The 23,683-nt window shown below is 44.0% G+C and overlaps 2 protein-coding genes across 3 annotated transcripts in view; both read right to left on the minus strand.

Annotated features, from left to right (window-relative positions):
• Positions 1-23,316, minus strand: part of TMEM229B (transmembrane protein 229B) — a 206,365-nt gene extending 183,049 nt beyond the window's left edge. Inside the window, exon 1 of the mRNA XM_069487946.1 lies at positions 23,229-23,316. The gene's annotated coding sequence lies outside the window, so the exon portion shown is untranslated. The remainder of the gene's footprint in view (positions 1-23,228) is intronic.
• On the minus strand, positions 1,521-19,195 carry RDH11 (retinol dehydrogenase 11). Of its 2 annotated transcripts, XM_069465065.1 has the most exons (7): positions 19,104-19,195; positions 12,783-12,901; positions 12,289-12,444; positions 10,591-10,695; positions 9,886-10,095; positions 5,740-5,929; positions 1,521-2,447 (listed from the first exon to the last, which is right to left on the minus strand). In XM_069465065.1, the coding sequence occupies exons 1-7, from the start codon at positions 19,169-19,171 to the stop codon at positions 2,345-2,347; spliced, it is 951 nt and encodes a 316-aa protein (XP_069321166.1). In that variant the 5' UTR covers positions 19,172-19,195; the 3' UTR covers positions 1,521-2,344. The 2 variants fall into 2 exon arrangements, with proteins under 2 accessions (XP_069321166.1, XP_069321168.1); XM_069465067.1 differs by lacking the exon at positions 9,886-10,095.
• Positions 23,317-23,683: the final 367 nt, after the last annotated feature.

The following is a 23,683-nucleotide window of genomic DNA, read 5'->3' on the forward strand; positions in this document are numbered from 1 at the left end:
CATAGGTATAAATTCCTATTTTCACTAATTTCATGGTTTGCTGAAGGAGCCCTTCTCAAATGTTTGCTTGGGAGCTCAATACTTAAACCACCCGTGTATATTAAAAAATATATGAATATTCAGCGGAAAATGCTTTGTGATTTATATCTTCTCGGCCCTTATTTTTATTAGATTGAGTTCATTGACCATTGATTCAACACACTTTTGTTGAGCTCTTAATTCACGCTGAGTATAGAGAGATGACAAAGTCTGAGGTTAGTGGTAGTGTACTGTGACATGCTGTGGGACTTGTCACAGTACAGAAATAAAGGGCAGGTACAAAAAAGAGAGATAACACATAGCATGAGGTGATCAAGAAATGTGGAAAAAGTGATCTTTGAACAATGTCAAAAAAGATAAGTGGGAAATGGGTGAATGAATTATCAAATTATAACCTAAATTAATGCCTTGTGAATTGAGATTGTACTGTAGCTAGACTCTGGAACAAATCATTCTTTAGTATGAGAGATAATTCCATAGCCATAATGGTGAAAAGTGTTTTTTTCTTTTGACTATAATTAAACCTTAAATTCTTAGTTTTATTCTGGTAAATAAAAACATAATAAATAATCAAAAAGAATTTTTATTTATCATTGACAGTTCAATATATTAAATAAAATATTAAATCATTTATTCTGCTGTACTATTATCAAAAGTTTTCCAATTTTTACATAAAATGACCATTTCTAAATATTGTAGTTCAATGGTCAAAAGAAGTTCAACAAAAGATTAGTAATTTACAAATATGAGAAGTAAAGACTGTGGTCCTATAATTCTTTCCCCCACCAAGTTAAAATATAATTGCCAGTCCAAGAAATCACAAACTCTACTAGACTAAAAATATTCCAAACACGTGATGGCAACATTACCAACTCCTTAGACTTCCTTTGGCAGCATTACTTTTGATAAAAGTTCTCCAAATAAAGAATTTTGGCAAATAGACACTTTAATCTTGTCAAGATAATGTAAGGAAATGTTAAGATTATTAAATTGACTCTAATTACCACTATCAGTCCTTAAGATAATTCTGGGGTTGTTTTGTTTTTGTGCTTTGAATTTTTTTCTGCCACATTGGTGTTTAAGACAGTGCCTCATAAGTCTTGCATGCTCACCCTCAATTCTTCTATAGCTATATATTACTGTCTTTTGCTGTTTTCTAAATCCTTAACTAGTCCCTTCATTTCATGCATTATCTCCCAGGATTTTTTTTTTTTACTTCCTCCTTGCTACCCACATGCTTCTTGCTGGGTAGTTACCAACATATACAGAATTTGCTTCCCTTTGCAGCTGTACTCACTTGTATCAAAGACTGGATGACACTGGTTTGCTCCATCTCTGATTATTTACCTGCACTAGGGTCCAGCCACTGTTTCTTTGTGGCTGTTTTGAATTTTGTGAAAATACTCCCAACTGTATAAACATACAAGAGGACACACAAAGATATACACAATGACAATGACCCAAAAGCCTTTCCTTTCCTCTTCTGGTTCTTCTCAGAGAAACTAAGGCACAAAAAATAAGGCCTCCATGGGTCTGGGGTCAGTAACTGAAGTCAAGTGGCCCATCTTTTCATAGTGCTCCTTATATTACCCACTTGTTGGTCTGAGAAACAGCAGGAGAATGACTGTTTGAACTTGATTTTTATTTCTGCATTCCCCCACATTTCTGCCATCCCACAAGCCTTATAAACTTCTTAGAAAAGGAAGCTCTTCTCTGGTAGACAGCAGTGGCCTTAGGCTGTGAGAGATAAGGCCATGCCATAACAGATTCAATTAAGAATTTCCTGAAAGAATCCAGATGTTGATGCATGACAGCTAAAAAGGTGAGGAACAAGTGCTGCTCTTGAGCCAAGCCATTGTGACTTACGGAGTTGAGCTGAGGTTGCAGTGTGGCCCTCTTGAAGTGAAGACTGGTTGGTTGGGAAGACTACATTGTGAACGAACAGGGTAGAAACTAGCCCAAATTCCCCTAAGTAAACCCTGCCATAGCTAGATTCTCCTAGGTAGTAGTAGGTTTCAGAAGGAAAATAGGAGCTGTGCAGGTCATATGAGGGTCTTCTTATCCTATGATGATATCTCTAATAACTCTGGCAGTAACAAGAGCAAAGTAAATCTGGACAAATGAAAGGCGCTTAGACGAATCTGGCATTGTAACTGAGGTTTTAACTGTACACCAAGCAGGCGAGACTGGAAGCTTTTGTTTTTTTTCTGGTTAAGATTTTGGCCACCTTGAAGGAGAATCATTTTGGCAGGAAGTAATGTATAGTCTGCTGCTGTCTTCTTTTGGGCCCAACTGCCACTGCCTGTCAATCCATTGGGAGGCCCAGTAGGTCACAACTGACGTCCCACAGCCTCCTCGCTATCGTCTCATTACGAGCCTGGGCAGAGACCAATGCCACATGGCAGTCACTGGAAGGGAAAGAGAGAGGCTTGAAGCATAGTGTTCAGAATGGAGTCTACTTCTCTGCCTGGCATAAGGGATATGATAGAAAAACAACCCAGGGACTGCATGTGCTCCAGGAGCTTCACAAGGCCAGTGTTTGTCCTATCTCTTCATTTTCCAATCTCTACACCAGAGAAAGTTTAATTGCCATTTAGATCTCCTCACTAGACCACCTCTGATCAGAATGCTTTGTTTGATTTATAATGCATACCATCTGGTCTTTATATTCCCCTTTCTATGTATGTAACATAACTCTCATATCAGTACCTGCCTGACATCTACATATACCCATCTTCCTCAATTAAGTCTGGAAAGTCCATTCTACAGGGCCTTGGACAGTGTCATATAGCTGAGATCTTGCTATTTACACTAGTCAAAGATAGATGTTTGGAGTGGTAAGAAAATACTTCTTATGTCTGGACTACTTACAGTTATAACTGTTTGTAAATTCACATGACAAGTAAAGCCAGTTTCAAAAACAAGAAGAGAAGGAGAAGGTGATAGCAAAAAACAAACAAACAAAAAAATGCTAATAACAAGGTACCAGGTATGTCTTAGTCCATTTTATTCTGCTGTAACAGAATATCCCAGACTGGGTAATTATAATATAATGAACAGAAATTTAGCTCAGTATGGTGAGCTCACTCCTGTAATCCCAGTAACTCGGGAGGCTGAGGCAGGAGGATCACTTGAGGCCAGCAGTTGGAGAAGTTTACTGGCTCATGATCATGAAGGACGGGAAGTGCAAGATGGAGGGGCCAGCATCTGGCAAGGGCCTTCTTGCTGCATCATAACATGGTGGAGGGCATCACATGGGCAAGAGAGAGTGAAGGAGACCCAACTCATCCTTTTTATTTTTATTTTTTTTTTTTTGAGACAGAGTCTCACTCTGTTGCCCGGGCTAGAGTGAGTGCCGTGGCTTCAGCCTAGCTCACAGCAACCTCAAACTCCTGGGCTCAAGCGAGCCTCCTGCCTCAGCCTCCCGAGTAGCTGGGACTACAGGCATGCACCACCATGCCCGGCTAATTTTTTGTATATATATATTTTAGTTGTCCATATAATTTCTTTCTATTTTTAGTAGAGACAGGGTCTCACTCTTGCTCAGGCTGGTCTCGAACTCCTGACCTCGAGTGATCCACCCGCCTCGGCCTCCCAGAGTGCTAGGATTACAGGCGTGAGCCACCGCGCCCGGCCCCAACTCATCCTTTAAAAAGGAACCTACTCCCGCAGTAATGAACCTAGTTCCAAGATAATGGCATTAATCCATTCATGAGGACTGCCCTCATGATCAAATCACCTTGTAAAGGTCCCATCTCTCAACACTGTTGTATTGGTGTTGAAGTTTCTAACACATGAACTCAAATCATGGCAAGGTGTTTCATACACCTTTTCTTCATTGTTGTAATTCCAAGTACCATAATTTCATTAAATGCAGAAGGGATGTCCCAATTGCATCATTCAGAAATTTTCTCAACGACAATTTGCTTACTCATTTTTATATTCTCTGCCTCTGTTACACAGCAAGTATTAAATGAAGGTTTTTTGTGTTTTGTTTTGTTTTGTTTTGTTTTGTTGAGACATAGTCTCACTCTGTCCCCCCAGCTAGAGTGCAGTGGCGTCATCATAGCTCACTGCAACTCAAACTCTAGGGCTTAAGCGATCCTGCTGTCTCAGCCTCCCAAGTAGCTGGGACTACAAGAATGCACCACCACACCCAGATAAGTTTTCTGTTTTTCGTAGAGACGTCATATGAGGTCATAACAGTAGGCCTTAATCCAGTAGCACCAGTGTTCTTATAAGAAGAGGGAGAGACACCAGGAATGTGTGTGCACAGAGGAAAGGCCATGTGAGGACACAGGGAAAAGGCATCCATTTGCAAGCCAGGAAGAGAGAAACCAACTCAGCTAACACCTTGACTTTGGATTTCCAGTCTCCAGAACTTTGAGAAAATAAATTTAGGTTGTTTAAGCCACCCAGTCTGTGGTGTTCTGTTTAGGCAGCCCAAGCAGACTAATACAGCTACCAAGACAATCCAATGGGAAAAAAAAATAGTCTTTTCAACAAATGGTGCTGAGACAACTGGATATCCCCACGCAAAAGAATAAAGGTGGACCCCTATCTCTTACCATATACAAAAATTAGCTCAGAATGGATCACAGATCTAAATGTAATGCTAAAATTATAAAACTGTTAGAAGAAAATATAGTAGTTGCTATGATTTTGAATGTATCCCTCCAAAGTTCATGTATTGGAATCTTAATCCCTCTGCCCTCATGAATGGATTACTCTTGACTGTCATAGGACTGGGTTTGTTATCACTTGCCCTCTCACCATGTGACACTCTCTGCCAGATTATCACACACCAAGAAGACCCCAACCAGATGCCAGTGCCATGCTCCTGGACTTCCCAGCCTCCACAACCATGAGCTAAAGAACTTATTTTTTTTTTTATAAATTACCCAGTCTGTGGTATTCTGCTATAGTTAACTGAAAATGGTAATAAATCTTTGTGACTTTGGGTAAGGCAATGATTTCTTAGATATGACACCAAAAGCACAAGTGACAAAAGAAAAAATAAAGTGGACTTTCATCAAAATTAAAAACTTTTGTACCTCAAAGGACACCATTAAGAAAGTGAAAAGAAAGCCCACAGAATGAGAGAATATTTGCAAATTATACATCTGATAAGGAACTTGTTTCTAGACTATAAAGAATTCTTGCAATTCAACAACATGCAACATGAATGACACAGACCATAAGTACCTTACAGAGATTCTAAATAGAGAGACCCCTTCCTCGAGAAGTTAGGTAAAGTTTCATTCATTCAACACATACTCTGTGCCAAAACGGTGCTAGGTGCTGGGAACACAGTGAGGAAAAGAATCAAGACTCTATAACGGGGGTCAAGCACGGTTGCTCACGCCTGTGATCCTAGCAATTTAGGAGGCCAAGGTGGAAGGATCCCTTGAGGCCAGGAGTTGGACACCAGCCTGAGCAACATAGCAAGACCCCTTCTCTACCACCGGCCTGTGGTGCCAGATACTCGGGAGGCTGAGGCAGGAGTTTAAGCTCAGGAGTTTGAGGATGCAGTGAGCTCTGATGACAGCACTGCATTCTAGACTGGGCAACAGAGCAAGACCTTGTCTCAAAAACACAAAACAAAAAATAAAAAAATAAAAAAGGTATGGTATACTAGACAAATCCAGATTATTTCCTTTGGGCAATAAAATCTCATCTCCAAAACCAGAAAATTCATACCTGAAATGTTTCCCACTTAGAATCTCAAGACCTTCCGTTAAGGCACAGTACAGGCTGGTCTGGGCTCCCTGCTGAGGAGTCTTGATGAAGAAGGAGAAAAGCCGCCACATCCATCTCATGAAAGATGAGTGCCGAACCAATTCAGATTGTACCGTGCCGGGGTGTACAGAATACGCCGTAACGCCAGAGCCTGGTGGGAGGGGTGCCATGGAGAAGGGAAGACAGGACGTGATTTTGAACAGCCAATGACAATAAAAGATGTGAATAAACATGTGACCTTCACATATGGACTCCCTTCCCTTGGTGACATCACAAGCACTGTTCACAGTAATTTATACCTCCATTTCACAGATTAAGAAGTTAAGGCTCAGAGAAGTTATTAACTGTTACGAAGCAGCAGAGCCAGGACTCAGCCTCTCAGCAGCACTGTTGACCACCCCATTCTTGAATTCCTCTTTCTCATTGGCTTCCATGACCCCACTTCTCTTCTGGTTTTCCTAACCTTCCTGGCTGCTTTGTCTCAGTTTCCGGGGCCAGTTCATAATCTTCTACCCAAACATTAAATGTTGGAGTTCTCATGGCTCACTGAACTCCCTCTCTATGATTTTATGGTGCTCACATTTTTATCTATCTACAGCCCAAACTGCTCCTTCGACCTCTAGACTGACTATGAGAGCCAGCACAGAGGCTGGTTAAGGGCATGGACTTTGCAGACAGGCTGCCCAGTGTCAAATCCTGGCTCCACTCACTGGCTGTGTAACCTTAGGCAAGCTCCTTTTTGTGACCCATTTTCTCATCTCTGTAACAGGGCTACCACACGCCAATGCTGATGCCTGTGATCCCCGCTACTCGGGAGGCTGAGGCAGAAGGATCCCTTATGCCCAGGCGTTCTCTATAAAATAAATAAAAAAAAGTCAGGAATAATCATAATATCTATACCTCACAGGGTTGTTCTGAGGATTAAATGAGTTCATATAAGTTAAAGAGCTTAGAACAGTGCCTGGTGCCTGATAATTACTCAATGACACTTTTGTACTTGCTACTTCAGATTCCCAATCTTTTTTTTTTTTTTTTTTTTTAAAAGACAGGATCTCACTTTGTTGCCCAGGCATGAGGACAGTGGTATGATCATAGGTCACTGAAACCTCAAACTCCTGGGCTCAAATGATCCTCCTGCCTCAGCCTCCTGAGTAGCTGGCATACCACCACACCTGGCTAATTTTTCTATTTTTTGGACAGATGGGGTCTTGCTATGTTGCTCAGGCTGCTCTCAAACCCCTGACCTCAAGTGATCCTCCTGCCTCAGCCACTTAAAGTGCTAGGATTACAGATATTAGCCACTGTGTCCAATCTTTACTGGAAACCTTGGGGCCAGACATGTTTCAATTTTTTTTTCTGATTTTAGAAAGGTAATAGGAAACATACATATATACTATTATCTAATCCCATCAGTATAGGTGAAGTTTTGCTGTCAAATGAGTTTTGGTATCAAGCTTGCAAAAAAAAAATCACAATTTTTAGGCTTTTGTGGATTTTACAACTGTAGAAAAAGGACTGTGGGCTACCCATGGCCTACCTGACATCTACTCTAGATGACCCATGGTAATGAAAACTCAGATGTCCAAAACTGACTTCTAGTTTTAAGACCAACCCTGGTTCTTGCAGTGTTCCTACGTGCCCATCAGGCACATGGGAGCAGTTCCTGACAATTCCCCACCTCACCATGTACATTCAGTCAACACAAGCTCTGTGGTTTTCATATCCTATATATCTCTCAGGTGTGCGTGTCTACTACCCTCCATCTCCACCAGCCTAGTCCAAGCTACCCTCACTTCTTGCCTCGACTCCTGAAATCGCCTGCTGCATCTACTCTGGCCCCCATTTTAAAAAGGCTTTAATTTTAAAGGTTTCCCATTGCTCCTAAACACTAAAACCTTTACAGTGGTCTCTAAGGATTTGGTCTCTACCTACCTCACCAGTTTCAGCTCAGATCTCTATTCCTCCTGCTTTCTACAATCTAACTGTGGTAGCCTTCTGTTTCTTAAACTGAGCCCAGACCTTCATACATTCTCTCCCTTCTACCTGGAATGTTCCTCGGTCTCCTCAGACCTGTATGTAATCCATGTAATTTCTTTCTTTTTTTGAGACAGGGTCTTGCTCTGTCGCCCAGGCTACAGTGCAATGGCATCATCATAGCTCACAGCAACCTCAAACTCCTGGGCTCAAGTGATCGTTCTGCCTCAGCCTCCCGAGTAGCTGGGACTACAGGTGCATGCCACTATGCCTGGTTTTTTGTAGAGACAGGGTCTCGCTCTTGCTCAGGCTGGCTTGAACTCCTGGCCTCAAGCAATCTTCCTGCTTCAGCCTCCCAAAATGCTAGGATTACAGGCATGAGCCACTGAGCCTGGCCCATTTAATTTCTTTTTTCTTTTTTTAAAATTTTTACCGAATGGGTCTGTGGAAGGCCCATTTAATTTCTAATCATCCTTCTGGCCTCAGCTTGCAACTCACTTCCTCAGAGAAGTCTTTCCTGAACCTTCGGTGTGAATAAGGTCTGCCCCACCAATACCCCCCAAAAGCCATTATAAATCCTTGTACTTCCCCTTTATATAATGACATTTATTACAATTATAATTAAACAACAAAAAGGAAACAATCTAGATGTTGTTAAGGAAATGGATAAATAAACTAAGGCACATCTATACTATGAAATACAATGCAGCCAGCAAAATGAAAGGGGTAAGTCTGTATGTAGTACATGGAAAGATCTCCAAGATACTGTGTTCAGTTCCTTGTGTGTGAGATATATATACAAATATATATATACACACATACACACATACAGGTAAATACATAGGAAAATTACTGGAAAAGGGCACAACAAACTGTTGACAGTGGTCGCTTGAAGGGAGAAAAGTGGGGTTGGCAGAAGGGGAATAAATGAAAAGGGTTTTTCACCTTTAATTCTATATACTTTCATATTATTTGAACTTTTTGCAATGAGAATTATTCATGTATGTTACTAGACTGATTTTACATGTGACAGTCTGTATAAACACTTGCTAATTGTCTGTCTCCCCCATTAGATGTAAACCAAATCAAGGAAGAAACAGTACCTGTCTTGGTCACCACCATCCCCAATCCCCTAACCCAGTGCATGGAAGAGCACAGGCACTGAATCCATGGCTGCCAAATGGCTCAATGGATCAATCTTCTGTCACACCAGGGTTCTTGCACCATAGCTACTTTCCACCCTATCCTCACAACTACCAGGGTTCCTCACTCACAGGTACTCTCCTTTTCTCCAGTTCTCACCACTGGACCCATCTCTCCACCCACAGGCCGCCCTAACTCCCTGACCAACTCCTTGGATAGTTCTAATCATCCACTTACCCTTATCTATCCCAAGCTGATAAAAGACATCATACCCTGGGCACACACCGGGAATATGCACTGAGCTGACCACCAGCTTCCTTACCATCTGACAGCTGCCCATGTGGTATGATGAACCTATTCTATCTACAGGGCCCCTGTGCCTGATCTCTTGGGCCTGAATTCTGCCTGCCTTAATTCCTAAGCATTGCTCACCCTAGATTTCTCTTTTCTTTATTGGAAATGGAGAGTAGAGAACGCTGAGGACCTCTCTCTGTGACTGGAGAAGCCCCTTCTCAGGCACATGTTCCCTCTTCTCTGACCCTTTGCTGTTAGGGAGACGCCTGCCTCTCCATATTCCTAGTACCTGTTTTATTCTAATGGCTGTATCTAGTGTCAGTTCGGATTCCTCCCTCCTACTCATAGTTTTACTATGAGTAAAAAATCTTGACTTGCTCATGAGGCCTGAATTAACTATGACAATAATCTGTGAAGTAGTCCCATTTTATGTATGAAGAAGTCAGTCTTAAAAGGTTAAGTAACTTACTGAAGGTCACACAGCTAGTGTAAAGCCAGTCCTTCGGACTCAAAGTCAGAATCTCCCTGTCCCCAGCTCCAATATTCAGTTGTAGGCTGCTTACTTAAACTATACCCTGTTATAGTCATGGAAGCAGGTAATGTCCAGGTACCTTCTGGAAAACAGTTTCCATGCTTGTAGCTTTTAGCTACCTCCCACTGACTCTTGTTTCCCATGCTCACTTCTTCCAAGCCTACCTTTTAGCCTCCGGGCCAGTTCCTTGGTGAAGAGAATGTTGGCTAGCTTGCTGTGACAGTAGGCCAGACCTGCATTGTAGAATTTCTCACCCTGCAGGTTATGAAAGTGGATCCTTCCCAGGTGATGTGCTAAGGAAGACACATTTACTATTCTTGATGGGGCTGATTCCTTTAGTTTCTGTAGCAGCAGATGGGTCAGGAGGAAGTGACCTATTGAAAAAACCAGAATTAACAGAGTTTGGGACCAATGTTGGGGTAAGAGGAGTAGTGGTGAGCACGGCTCAGCTATGGGAGACAGAGAACTCAGGAATAAGGTCTTTTGCCTCAACGTTTTCTTATCAACTAGAGAACAAGTTCAATGAGGGTTCAGAGAAATAGAAAGAGCCAAAGACATGAGACATCATTATAACACAAGGTAGGTCTGGACTATGTGAATATGAAGTCCCATCTCATTCCAACTTTGGTTAAAAGCACTCTGTAAGAGTAGGTGGTCTCTACCTGATGCTGGCCACAAGGTTCACTACTAAGAAGGCAACATAGCCCCTGCCAGGGCTTTCAGGCAGGACCAAACTATTTATTATTCACACCTGGTCTATTATGGCCCTGCAGTCCAATCATACCACAAAGAAGCCTCAATCTGACCCCTAAGTTTTCCAAGGAGAATTTTGGTCCCCTCTAGCTTTGTGATACGGTCAGATTTCTTACCCAAGTGGTTGACTCCCATGTGCATTTCAAAGCCATCTGCTGTCTTAGAATAGGGGCACATCATCACTCCTGCATTGTTGATCAAAATGTGGAGGTGCTTTTCCTCTGTAGGGAAGACAAGACAGAGTGTGGAAGTAGCCAGCCACAGCTGTTACATCTTAGAAATCCGCCTCACACCCAGGCTTTGAAAATGAGAATGCAGGACTTCAATCTTTCCTCCATTTTTCCCTGCATACTTATTTTGGGAAGTGTTCCATCTACCTCTCCCAATAGAAAGACTTCCCAAGCTGAATGGAAAGATTCCAAAGCAAGGGGAAAAGGATGTTCTATATGCACCCCTGCCACTGGATTCAGGTCCCCAAAGAAATACTGGTTTCACTTCTTTGTTACATCATCCAACTCTCTCTCATGGTTCATTTCCTCGTGTGGTTTGTAACTTATGACTGTAAGTTCATATCAGTGGAAGTTGTTTTCCTTGGAGGCCTTGATATCTGGGTTATGAGAGAGTATGTCTAGAGTGCTCTTGGATTTGCTTTTGATGAGATACTGTAAGTTTTTATGTTAATTTCTCAGCTCAAGATTATTATATCCCCTTTCCTGAAAAAAGATCCTCACACCATTTGGTGGTATGGATTCAGACCTCACAGATTGAGGCCAACTTGAGGTTCTAATTTTTTGCAGATGACTATTTATCTATCCATGTCTTGAGATGATAAGCTTGTCATGTCCCTGATCTGGTAGCCAGGGTTTTCAGTAGCTCTTATACCATGGACCAGATGGCCCTGATAACCTACCGGTCACATCTGGCACACTTCCAAATTACTGCCTGGGAAATGTCTGAAGATTTATGGCTTACATCCTGTCCCTGAGTAAACAGTCTTATTCTGGTACCCTCAAATCTTGTGAGTTCCTCAAACTGTCAATGTACTAATATGCAACCTACTGAAATTAAAAAGGACATTGATTTGTTTCTAAATTATAAAATTGTGCTGATTTGCTTCTGAATCATGACATTTTACATGTCAATCATGATTGTCTGGAGTGTAAAACATTTTGGACTGCAGATTGTCATCTGTAGCCAATGACTGTCATCTCTGCAGTACCCTCCCATAAAAAAAGACCACTCTGATATGAAGAGTTCCCTCCCTTCTCCTAAACTTTCTTATAAGAGCTTTCTAACTTGTTACAGACTTTGGAACATGCCCAACTTTGTCGGTGTGTCTTCCCAGGTTGATCCTCAAATTTGGCTTTCAGTAAACCTTTATCAAATTATTTCTGCCTCAGCAGCCTTAATTTTGGCTGACAGCCCTTTGTGAATCTCAACCTTATGTACAGCCTCAGATACAGCTCCAGCTCTCAAGGGCCTGAGGCCTTGTCTCCTATCCCTGTGTGGGTGGTTAGATTCCAGATCCTGAAAAGCACATATTGACTTCTGATATGTCCATGAGATTTTTGGCTTCAGCTTTTACTCACTGCTATGATTTCCTGAATTCTCTTTTTGTTTCTGCTTCTTGAGGATGTCCCTTTGACATAAATCATGTCCCAATGATCATAATGATTTCAGTACATACTGAAGTTTTTCGCTATATTGTATCTGCCTTTTCTATGTATTACAGGGAGAGGGATCTTTTTTGTTTTAGCTTAGTTCTGTGATGTTAATCACAGGACCCACAACAATCTCTTTGGTTCTACACTTACCTGCTAAGAAGTCCTGGGCAAAGGCTCGAATAGACTTAGTATCAGACAGGTCCAGTTTTCGCACCAACACCTGCTCGTTCCCTGTAATGGTCTGGATCTCTCTGGCCACCAATTCCCCCTTTTGCACATCCCGGCAAGCTAAATATACACGGGCTCCTGTCAACCAATGAGAAAGAAACTATCAGCTCTGTTTTTGAGTGGGCATTACAGACCCAATACTGATGTTGAATGTTATTTTCAACATTTCTTAAAAAACGGAATTTTTACAACAGAGGTATCTATCTGAGTAGCAAATAGAGAAAGAAAAATAAATCACTAATACTTAAGTGCCCGTTATATGTAGAGCATAGTACTAGGTTCAGACCAGCAAATCAATGGAATGGAATACTTGGGTGTTCTTGAATTCCAAGACTGGGAAGAAAAGATGAGAATGATCACCACTGTGAGGGGTAAAATAGCAGTAGCAGGAAGGAATTAAAAACAGGTGAACTTGCCTCTTTGAGCCAGCTCTTTGGCTGTCTCCTTCCCAATGCCAGTGTTAGCTCCAGTGACCACAGCTACCTTCCCAGGAAGCTGGACAGTTGATGTACACACCCCACTGGATAGCATTTTCCTGCAGACAAAGAAGGAAAACTCATCAATTCTTCATTCTCCCATCTCAGCCTGGGGTTCCTGCAATTCCCTGTGTCTTCAAATCCCAAGGCTGAAGTTTGCTTTGATTCCTTCCTCTGTTGTCCTTTTTAGATTTAAGGAAAGTTGGAGGGACAAAGACAAAAGTGTTCTGTTCTTGCTCAAAGAAAAACGTAATTGCTAGCCAGGCATGGTAGTGCATGCCAATAGTCCCAGCTACACAGGAGGCTGAGGCAGGAGGATCGCTTGAGCCCAGGAGTTTGAGGTTGCTGTGAGCTATGATGAGGCCACTGCATTCGAGCCTGGGCAACAGAGCAAGACTCTGTCTCAAAAAAAAAAAAAAAAAAAGTGATTGTATTACAAGGGCAAAGCTCAGAGCTGCTCCCTGCAGTATAAGAACTGGATGAATATTTGCTCAGCCAGGCACCTGCCTTTGGTTTTAGCTCTAAGCCATTTTCGGCTTAAGAAATCACAAGACTCAGCCCAGAAGAAGAAAGAACTGGTCTCTGTATGTCAATCTGCCCACAACTGACATTTTATGGCCTTGAGAAATGGCTAACCCGATACAAAAAGTTAAAATTATGAAAGCTTGTGAATTTGGGACAAAACAGGGGGAAAAAAAACCACACTTACTCACACACACTTAAGACAAAGAAAAGTTGTAAGTAAGTGTAAGTACAAAGAGAAGCTGAGATCCAGGTCTTGCTTTGTCTAATTATAGTCCTTGTTCAAAGTACCATCCTATGCTGCATTTCCAAATGAATGCATGCACAACAAGTATTACCAGTTCTCAGATTGTTCTTTTCTCTTCTCTGTGGTCTTGGGACTCTGGTTAAAACAATCTGTTGAGCAGGAGATACATTTTAAAAGAGCATTTCAGGCCGGGCACGGTGGCTCACGCCTATAATCCTAGCACTCTGGGAGGCTGAGGTGGGAGGATTGCTCGAGGTCAGGAGTTCGAGACCAGCCTGAGCAAGAGGGAGACCCCCCCCCCCCCCGTCTCTACTAATCATAGGAAGAAATGATCTGGACAGCTAAAATTATATATATAGGAAAAAACAAAATTAGCCAGGCATGGTGGCACATGCCTGTAGTCCCAGCTACTCGGGAGGCTGAGGCAGAAGGATTGCTTGAGCCCAGGAGTTTGAGGTTGCTGTGAGCTAGGCTAATACCACGGCACTCTAGCCCGGGCAACAGAGCGAGACTCTGTCTCAAAAAAAAAAAAAAAAGAGCATTTCAGCCTTTTTCATTGAATTTGGAATTGCAAGGTATATGCTCCTAGACACTGAAGCTAGTTGCTTCATGCAAACAGACCTACAAGGAGGCAAACTAACTCATGGTGCCCACCAACCATACCTCCCTCTCCCCAGAGAACAAGCCTCCCAACTGTTTCCCATGTCCCTTCCCCTTTAGTTGCAAGAGTGACAATTCAACAGTGTTAATGTAGGTAGTCAGTTAGGTATGAGCAAGGGAGGAGGGAACAGTTAGTCAACTGGCTCAAACAGCCCTTGAACAAACCGACCTGAAGAGAAAAGCATTGCACGGGTACAAAGTGACCTTTTCCCTATTATATATGAGTAAGAACAGAATGTGCCCAGCCTTTATTTCAACAAATAAAAACAGCAACCATGGCCAGGTGTGGTGGCTCACGCGGGTAATCCTAACACTTTGGGAGGCCGAGGTGGGAGGATCGCTTGAGCGTAGGAGTTCAAGACCAGCCTGAACAAGAATGAGACTCCATCTCTACAAAAAATAGAAAAATTAGCTGGCATGGTGGCACACATCTGTAGTTTCAGCTACTTGGGAGGCTAAGGCAGGAGGATCGCTGGAGCCCAGCAGTTTGAAGTTGCAGTGAGCTATGATGACCCTACTGCACTCTAACCCAGGCAACAGAGCTAGATACTGTCTCAACAAAAGAAAAAAAAAAAAAAAAGCAACCTCTCAGGGTTCAGGGCATTTGCTCCTTTCAAGCCTGCCCACTCCCTTTCTGAAGAGCATACTTTCGCTTCTAAACAAGCCTTTCCTAAGTCTGTCCACTTAATAAACTTGCCACTATCTCTCGGTTGTATGCACATCCTGAAATTCCTTTCTGTGACATTAGCAAGAACATTTACACTGGTGACATCTTGGTGGTGAGCCAGCCAGGAGATTATTCCATTCCTGAGTGACTGACTCGTGGTGAGTATGGCTGTCTTCACCCTTGACAGTGGATTGGAGGATTTTTCTTCTTTTGATTCTGCAGGCTTTTCAGTGAGTCACTGCAGCATAACCTTGCTCCATTGGGCTGACTGCGGCTCTCCCAAAGCAGGGTGGCAGAGGGTCACTCCTCAAGCCATGTAGCTCCAAGCAGTTACCAGACACTGGGTGACACCAGCCTAGGGAGCTGAATGCCCCTCGCTGTGCAGGAGCCCATGATTCACTCTCTGTGGCTACCCCATGCTGCGTCTCTACTGCTAGATTCCATTCTTATTGCAAAGTACTTCTTTATTATGTGTGGGAAAAGATGTTTGTGATTTATTCTGTCACTTTGTGAAGCGGGCTTGCTCTTTCAGAGGTCTTTCTGATATCGTAGGGTCTGCTGTCCCTTTTGGTGGAGGAATTACGGGCAGAGACAGGGCAACGTTGGGGGACAGGAGCTTGCCCTGTGAAGCTGTTTGGAAGGGCTCAGGCACACTACACTCCCCACACGAATTAAGCATTTGGTGGCAAAACTCGATTCAGTCAAATTTCACATGGAAAGCAGGAGAAAAGCCTTTCAGGCACATAAAGCCCCACCCCCTTTAACCACTTTGTCAGGGCGAAAAGTGCTTCATCAGACCTGGGAGAGAAGAGTGGGATCTCCAGAGGTCTAGAAACCTAAGAGATGCCAGCTTTAGAACAATACATCCCAGCACAGGACCACTGATAACTGGACATGGTCCGTATCTCTCTACTTCACAGGGGTTAGAGGCCCTTGAGAATAAAATTCCCTGGACAACTTCTCACCCCAGCTCCCAGGGTTCAAGGATGCTGGAGCAGGGATGGAAACCTCCCCTGGGGCCACAACCACACAGGCAAAGGGGTCCTCCTCTCTGGCACAGAGTAAAGTCTGGGGATGCACGGACTCAGCAGGATAGGCAGGGAGAGGTTGGGGACACCTGCACCCTCCTCTTTTTGCTTGATGAGCCTCAAGCCTCGGAAGGCTTCTACTTCACAGGGGTTAAAAGCCCTTTTGAACCTAAGGGGTCAGAGGTCCCCCTGTGCTTCCAGATTTTGTCCAGGGAACCAAGAAAAAATGGGTAATACTCTCTCTACCACCAAAGACTCTTCCTTCAGCTATATTCTCTGGAATTGGAACTTTTCTAAATTAGACAGTAGAAAGAAGAAATGTGTGTTTCTGTGTAATATTGCCTGGCCCCAATATAAGCTAGGTGATGGGGAGGTCTGGCCTGTAAATGGCAGTTTAAACTTTAATACAATCCTTCAGTTAGATCTTTATTTGTAGACAGGAAAGCAAGTGGACAGAAGTTCCACACACACAAGCCTTTATGGCGCTCAGAGAGGACCCTGATAAGTGCAGTTCCTGCCTTGAGAAATGCTGACCAGGTGGGCCAGGCTCACCTTCCCCCAACCCCAGTTTCAGACTCCAAGACCCAGCCACCTCCAGTGACCCCTAAACCTAACTTGGAGACTGCTACTCTGACGTTTCCCCCAGCTCACCAGCCCATGTACCCAGCATTGCCAGATAAGCCTTCAGGAGCAGATCTCCTTTGCCCTCTGCAGGAGGTAGCAGGTGGGCCTCTGGGAACTACTCAAGTCTGTGTCCCCTTTTCAATGTCAGATTTAAAACAATGCAAGGAATGTTTAGGCAGGTTCTCTGAGGACCCTGACAAATTTACTGAAGAGTTCCAAAACCTGAGCATGTCCTTTAATCTGACTTGGAGAGATCTAGTGGTTGTCCTATCCCACTGGAATTTGGACTGAGTCTCAAGCTCATGCAGATGTTTTACATTCACACCAGCCCAGTAGGTACCCAGTAGGGTTGACTGCTCTTCCTCTCACTGACCCTCAATGGAACTATCGCCGGGCAGCCAGGGCCAGCCTTGAGAGACCAAGGCCCATGTTTCACAGCAGACAGAACCTATCTAGGCCACATTTTGAGGCCAGGCCAGTGGAGGCTGTTGGTGCAATGCAAGGAAGCCATCTTGCACATGGGACCACCACAGACAAAGAAGCAACTTAGGACATTTTGGGGCATGGCAGGGTTTTGCAGGATTTGGATACCCAGGTTTGGACTTACTGCTAAACCTTTATATGATCCAGTGCAGGCTACTCTCATCCTTCAACAATATCAATCTGTGTTTAACTGCTCTTCTTTCTCTTCTTTTGACTCGGTGGGAGCCTCTTTCCGATCTCAAATCCCCAATATCACTTGGAATCTATGTCATAACAGAGAACTAGGACATCATTGATGGCAGGGGTCAGTTTCCATCTAAATGTTGCCCTATGGTACTCCGTTTTACCCCGAGGTCCCTTGACAGAGAGCAAGAACTCCTGGGCCCATATGTAGGGATGATGCCCCCTGCCAGCTTTAAGTAGTTATAGAAAATGCGACCTTCACCCATGCCCCCTTGTAAGATTTCAAGGGCACAGATTTCCTGAGGGGGGAACATTAGTGTAGGTATGAGCAAGAGGGGAGGGCATGGAAAAGTTAGTAAACTGGCTCGGACAAACACCCCTGAACAAACGGACCTGAAGAGAAGATTAAGGGCCATTAATTTCTCAGCATTGCCTGGTACAAAGGACAGAATGAACACTGACCGCTCAGCCTTCTTTGACTTCAACACATAAAAACAGCAACTCCTTGGGTTGAAGTCCATCGCTCCCTTTCTTGAGAGCGTACTTTCACTTCCGCACAAACCCTTCCTATGCCTGTCCACTTTCACTCAATAAACGTGCCACTGTCACTCAGTTGTGTGTGCATCCTGAAATTCCTTTCTGCCACATAAAGAACCTTTATGCCAGAGACATCAGGACCTGTACTTAGCGCTTTCCTCTCCTTAGCCAGCAGGAAAGAAAGAGACAATCAACTACAAAGTCCAGCTCTGGCTTCATTACCATGACCTTGCTAAATTGGGGAAACAGTCTTAGGAGTATAATCTTTCTCAGAAAGATCTCACTGAAGTATGAGCATTATTTTTAGTTCAGGTTCAACTTTCCAGTGAGATTCCATGTGGATAAGAGGATCCTATGGTGAAAAGAAAAATCTGTGCTTTCATCTGAGTGTGAGCCCCCAGGCGTACTGTACCTACAGGTGGGAGCACTGAGTGTTCAGAGGGGAGAAAAAATACAACTGGAAGAGGGGCAACAGGGAGGGAGGAAGGAAGACTGTTGCAAGAACTGACAGTGTGATTTGGCCCAGCTTCAAGATCCCCCCCGCCCCCGCCCCTGGAAGGACTGTCTCTCTTCATTGGTCCACCGTCACTACTGGTGACTTACTCAGAACCAATCAGCAGGCTGCCCGTTGTGCAGTCCGATGCTGATTCTCTGGGGCACTCAGCTAGCCACCGGCTGATGGGTCACCTGTCAAGGCACCACCTCTCATTCTCCCTGCCATCCCCCTCCCCGCCCCTCAGCGCATAACTCAGATCCGCCCTGCTCCTGCTCCGAAGGCAGGATGGGTCTCACAAGCAAACACTGTTCCTTCTCGCTTCTCTCCTTTACAACACCTGCCCAGAAAAACAGCGAACCTAACAGCAACAAGAGAGCAAGCAATGGTGCTAAAGATGTCCCCATTCCCATCAGTTTTAGAGAGCAAAATGTGGAATCGCTCCTTTGTGCTTCAAAGGCTGGTTGAAGCCACGGGATTTAAGCCGGGAAGAGTGGTGGCGGCCACACCCTCCCTATTCTAGGGTCTGGAACCCGGAAAGCTGTAAACTCAAGTGTTTTAAGTAGCCTTGCCCTCGGGGTTCCCTGGAGCCAGACTCGGGATTCTTAGGCGAAAAAGAGGGCAAGAGAAGCAGGGTGACCTGGAGTACAGCGCCCTCCCCGCATCCAGGACAGCGGGACCTCGCCTCCAACCTACCGAACTCTGGGCCTCGGCCATCTTGAAGCCCCCAGGGGAGTCTTCCAAAGAAAGAGCTTCGGTGAGGGCCCATGTACCCCCGAAAAGACTTCGCAAGAGAAGGCAATCCATTTGCACAGACCTGATTTGGGGCGCAGCCACGTACAGAAGGAAGGGGAGAAGGAGGAGCAGGAGCAGGAACCCAACCATCTCGGCGGGCGCAGCAGCAGCGGAGGCAGGATGCCCCAGCAGCGCTAGCCGACTACGGCTTCTCTGCCAAGGCAGGACCTGCCTAGTTCAAATTGCGACGGCGCGGGGAGCAAGGCCCTCTGGGACGTGTAGTCCGGGCCGTGGCGGCCGCTGACAGGCTGCGCCAAGAGCGCCGCTTATCGGCGCTGGGAGAAGGCAGGTGCACGCCAAACCCCCAGCCATCGAGAGCCAATTAGAGCCTAGGGCCTGGGGGGTCATCCAGCTCCCTCTGTGAAATCTCCCCAGTTCTCTATCTCCCCGCGCCCAAATCCAGTCCCTGATCCAGTTTCCCCCAATCGTGGTTAGGCAGTTACCGCATGGTTTCTCCTGGAGGTCAAATGTTGGCATCTGGGAAATGTTCTAAGGCTCATTACACAGGAGAGGAGCGGTTGCAATCTGACAGTTGGTAAGGTGGGAGGAATGTGAACCCTTCCTCCTCAGGGATTCCATTATCCAGTGGAGAGGAAGCATTGGTCCTTGAAGACATTCCCAGGAGAATTATTTTATAGTGTCTATTTTGAATTATGATGGTAATATGATTTTCCTGGTATTTGATTGAGTGTTCATTGATAATAGAATATAGTTTTCCTGATGACTTGGGTCACTCAGGGTAGCAATGAATTTCTGAGATTAGCACTGTTGGTTTTGCCAACTCATGAAAGTATTTAATCCTGCTTTGAATTAAGGCCATGAACATGTTCTCCGTGAACAGTTTCAATAGTTTCTTTCATCTGAGGCCTATTTCCTGGGGAAGAAGGTGGGAGATTTCTTAATAAGTCATTATCTGTCTGCGATTCCCTGACTGCACACAATAATATTTTCTGGTTCTTTTACATAATTTCCATTTGACTTAAAGACACATATTCCAAGGTCAATTTGAACCAACATATTTTATAGCAATTGTAGAGAAGAGAGTTTCCTTCTTATGATACAAATTCCTACTAATTAAACATTAGATTAAACTAGTAATTATCACATTTTGTCACACTGTCATTAGTGTTACCTAATATTTGTATAGGGTTTTACAACTTTATAAAACCCTTTCATGTGTTTTGTTCCTTATTCATTCACTCATTCATTTGATGAATATTTATGATATTCCATAAATATTAAATGTAGTGTGCTAGGCCCTGTGCTGAGGTCCAGCAGGGGACCAGGAAGACATGACCTCTGCCTTCTCAGAGCTCATGGACTGTCAGGGAAGACCTTAAACAAATGATCACTGTAAATAAATCATGACGAGGGTTATAAGGGGAAATTGAGAAAGCTTTGGAGCTTATAGCAGGGAGGCTTCTCCTGATCGAGTGATCAGGAAAGGCTTTTTTGAGGAAATAACATTTGAGCAGAGGCCAGAGGAAAGTTAGTAGGCAAGCAGCACACAGGCAAGAGTCCTCTGAGCAAAGGAAAGAGCCCACCTGAGGACTCAGAGTCAGAGAGAGCAGGGTGTGCTAGAGCAACAGAAAACATTGATCTCGCTGGGGCCCAAGGGTAAGGGTGAGTGCTTGAAATGGCAATAAGCATTGCATAAATAGTGCTTATTATGTGTTAGGTCCTGTCCAAGTGCTTTATATATGTTATCTCTCTTGATTCCTTCAACTCTATGAGTTAAGTACAATATTTTTCCCTGTTTTACAGACAAGGAAACTGAGGCACAGTGGAGGGTAAGTAAGTTAGCCCAGGTCATAATGGCAGAGCTAGCATTCAAACTTAACCAGGTTATAACCAGGGCCCATTATGCCCTTAACTATTGAGCCATATTGCCAAAAGGTCAAGCTGGAAAACTCCCCACATGTATGCACATTTGCATATCCACACAAAATTTCTTTCTTTCTTTCTTTCTTTCTTTTTTATTTTTATTTTTATTTATTTATTTATTTTTTGTGGGAGAGAGTCTCACCCTGTCACCCTGGCTAGAGTGCAGTGGCGTCATCATAACTCACTGCAACCTCAAACTCCTGGGCTCAAGCGATCCTCCTCCCTCAGCTTCCCTAGTAGCTGGGACTACAGGTGCACACCACCAGCTAATTTTTTCTATTTTTGGTAGAGACGGGGTCTCACTCTTGCTCAGACTGGTCTTGAACTCCTGAGCTCAAGTGATCCTCCTGCCTCGGCCTCCCAGAGTACTAGGATTACAGGTGTGAGCCACCTTGCCTGGCCCCCAATTTTTTTTTTTTTTTGAGAGACAGGGTCTTACCTTGTCACCGAAGCTGGAGTGCAATGGTGCAATCATAACTCACTATAGCCTCAAACTTCTGGGCTCAAGCGATCTTCCTGCTTCAGCCACCCAAGTAGGTGGGACTACAGGCACGTGTCACCATGCCCACCTTATTTATTTATTTATTTATTTATTTATTTAGAGATAGTGTTTCACTATGTTGCCCAGGCTGGTCTGGAACTCCTGGCCTCAAGTGATCCTCCTACCTCAGCCTCCTGAGTAGCTGGGATTACAGGTGTGAGCCACCATGCCTGGCTTATCCATACAAAATTTACATGTAATTTCTGGTGGTTTAGGGACACATTGGAAACATCCATGGAGCTCAGATTAAAAATCATTGGTTAAACCCAATAATTGAAGATGGGTAAGCAGGTGAGTTGCTTCATGAAGCTGAGAGATAGCTTCATGAGAGGAGAGCCTTGAGGAGCACTGATGTTATGAAATGGATAGAGAGAGAGGAGCCTGAAAATGGACTGAGAAAAAGGGGCCAGAGAGGTTGGAGATGTATCAGACTGGGTTCAGTGAGAAGAAAGAAACCATGTGATAATTTGAACAGGGAAAGTTTAATATAAAAAAATTAACTGTAACACAGAGGATTGGAATAATGAAGGACTGCCTAGTATAGGGATTATTAAACTTTTTCTGAAAAGAAAAAAATGAATGTTTTAGGATTTAGGGGGTAAACAGTCTCTGTTGCAGCTACTCAACTCTGCCATTGTAATGTGAAAGTGGCCATAGATAATATGCAGACAAATGAGCATGGCCGTGTTTCAATAAAACTTTATTTACAAAAACAGACAATGGGTGGATTTGGCATTTGGTCCATGGTTTGTCAACCTGTGGGCAAGTAAAAAAATAGAACTCTAAAGATTTTTTAAAAGTGTAGACATAATAAAAAAAATAGCAGATATGATTACTATAATATTATGTATGATAGCCATTACCTGGGGCTGAGATAGAGCTCCCAAGGAAGAGGCCCCTTCCACTCCTGGGCTGAGGCTCAGATCCTGCTGGAGAGGGCGTAGGTATGGCACACTGAATGGTTGGGAAGTCACTAGGGTACTGCATCAGTGGTGCCAGGGAAAGCTGTTCACAGGGCGGTGTCTTGCTGGAGACACTCTGCTACAAAACCACCTGAGGGGGAGGCAATGCTGGAGGAAGCTACTGGCCACTGAGTGCTGATGGAGCCCAGCAGGGGAGAAGCTGTGTGGCCGGCAGGAGGCTGGTGGTGGACAAGCCAAGCTTGCTGCAGGAGACTGCTGGACTAGTTAGTACACCAGAACCAGGAAGCAAATCCCTTCCCACCCCCCACCCCCCACCCCCCACCCCCCGCCGTGTCCCTCCAGTGCCATCTATTGACAAAACTTAACGTTGTGCCAGAGAACAAAGGAAAAAAGAACTATAGGGTCCATCTCTATTTTCACAGAGCAGGCAAGAAATATGAATGGGAGCTGAGAGGCAATCAGTTCACAACTGGCCCAGGAGGGTAATTAGAGAATGTAGTGTAATACGATGCATTTAAAATGTATTTCAAGAAAGTAGGTACTTAGATCTATAGAAGACAAAAAGTTGGGGGCAGGGGGAGATGAAGGTTAGAAAAGCTATCTATTGGGGCCGGGCGCGGTGGCTCACGCCTGTAATCCTAGCACTCTGGGAGGCCGAGGCGGGTGGATCGCTTGAGGTCAGGAGTTCAAGACCAGCCTGAGCAAGAGCGAGACCCCGTCTCTACTAAAAATAGAAAGAAATTATACGGCCAACTAAAAATCTATATAGAAAAAATTAGCCGGGCATGGTGGTGCATGCCTGTAGTCCCAGCTACTCGGGAGGCTGAGGCAGTAGGATTGCTTAAGCCCAGGAGTTTGAGGTTGCTGTGAGCTAGGCTGACGCCACAGCACTCATTCTAGCCAGGGCAACAAAGCGACACTCTGTCTCAAAAAAAAAAAAAAAAAAAAGAAAAGCTATCTATTGGGTACAATGTACACTACTGGGTGACAAGTACACTGAAAGCCCTGACTATAGCATGATACAATTCACCCATGTAACAAAAAACACTGTACTCTCTACATTTACTGAAATTTTAAAAATCATTAAAAATTGCTAAGGTAGACTTCATCAAAATTACGAACTTCTGCTCTTTGAAAGATAACAAGAAAATAAACCACAGACTAGGAGGAAATATTTGGAAACCATATATCTGATAAAGGACTTCTAGTCAGAATGTATTTTTACAACTCCCAAAACTTGGGATTAAGAAAAAA

The sequence above is a fragment of the Eulemur rufifrons genome, chromosome 2 (genome assembly GCF_041146395.1).
Source record: "Eulemur rufifrons isolate Redbay chromosome 2, OSU_ERuf_1, whole genome shotgun sequence".
NCBI lineage: Eukaryota > Metazoa > Chordata > Mammalia > Primates > Lemuridae > Eulemur > Eulemur rufifrons.

What these genes read in the sequence shown, in the direction of transcription:
- RDH11 (XM_069465065.1), bottom strand. Translation starts at nt 19,171, where the DNA reads ATGGTTGGGTTCCTGCTCCTGCTCCTCCTTCTCCCCTTCCTTCTGTAC. An exon ending in CATGGGAGTCAACCACTTGG is followed by an intron (nt 10,096 to 10,590) that starts GTAAGAAATCTG and finishes TTTTTTCAATAG; the next exon opens with GTCACTTCCTCCTGACCCAT. An exon ending in ACTGGCCCGGAGGCTAAAAG is followed by an intron (nt 5,930 to 9,885) that starts GTAGGCTTGGAA and finishes CCCTCCCACCAG; the next exon opens with GCTCTGGCGTTACGGCGTAT.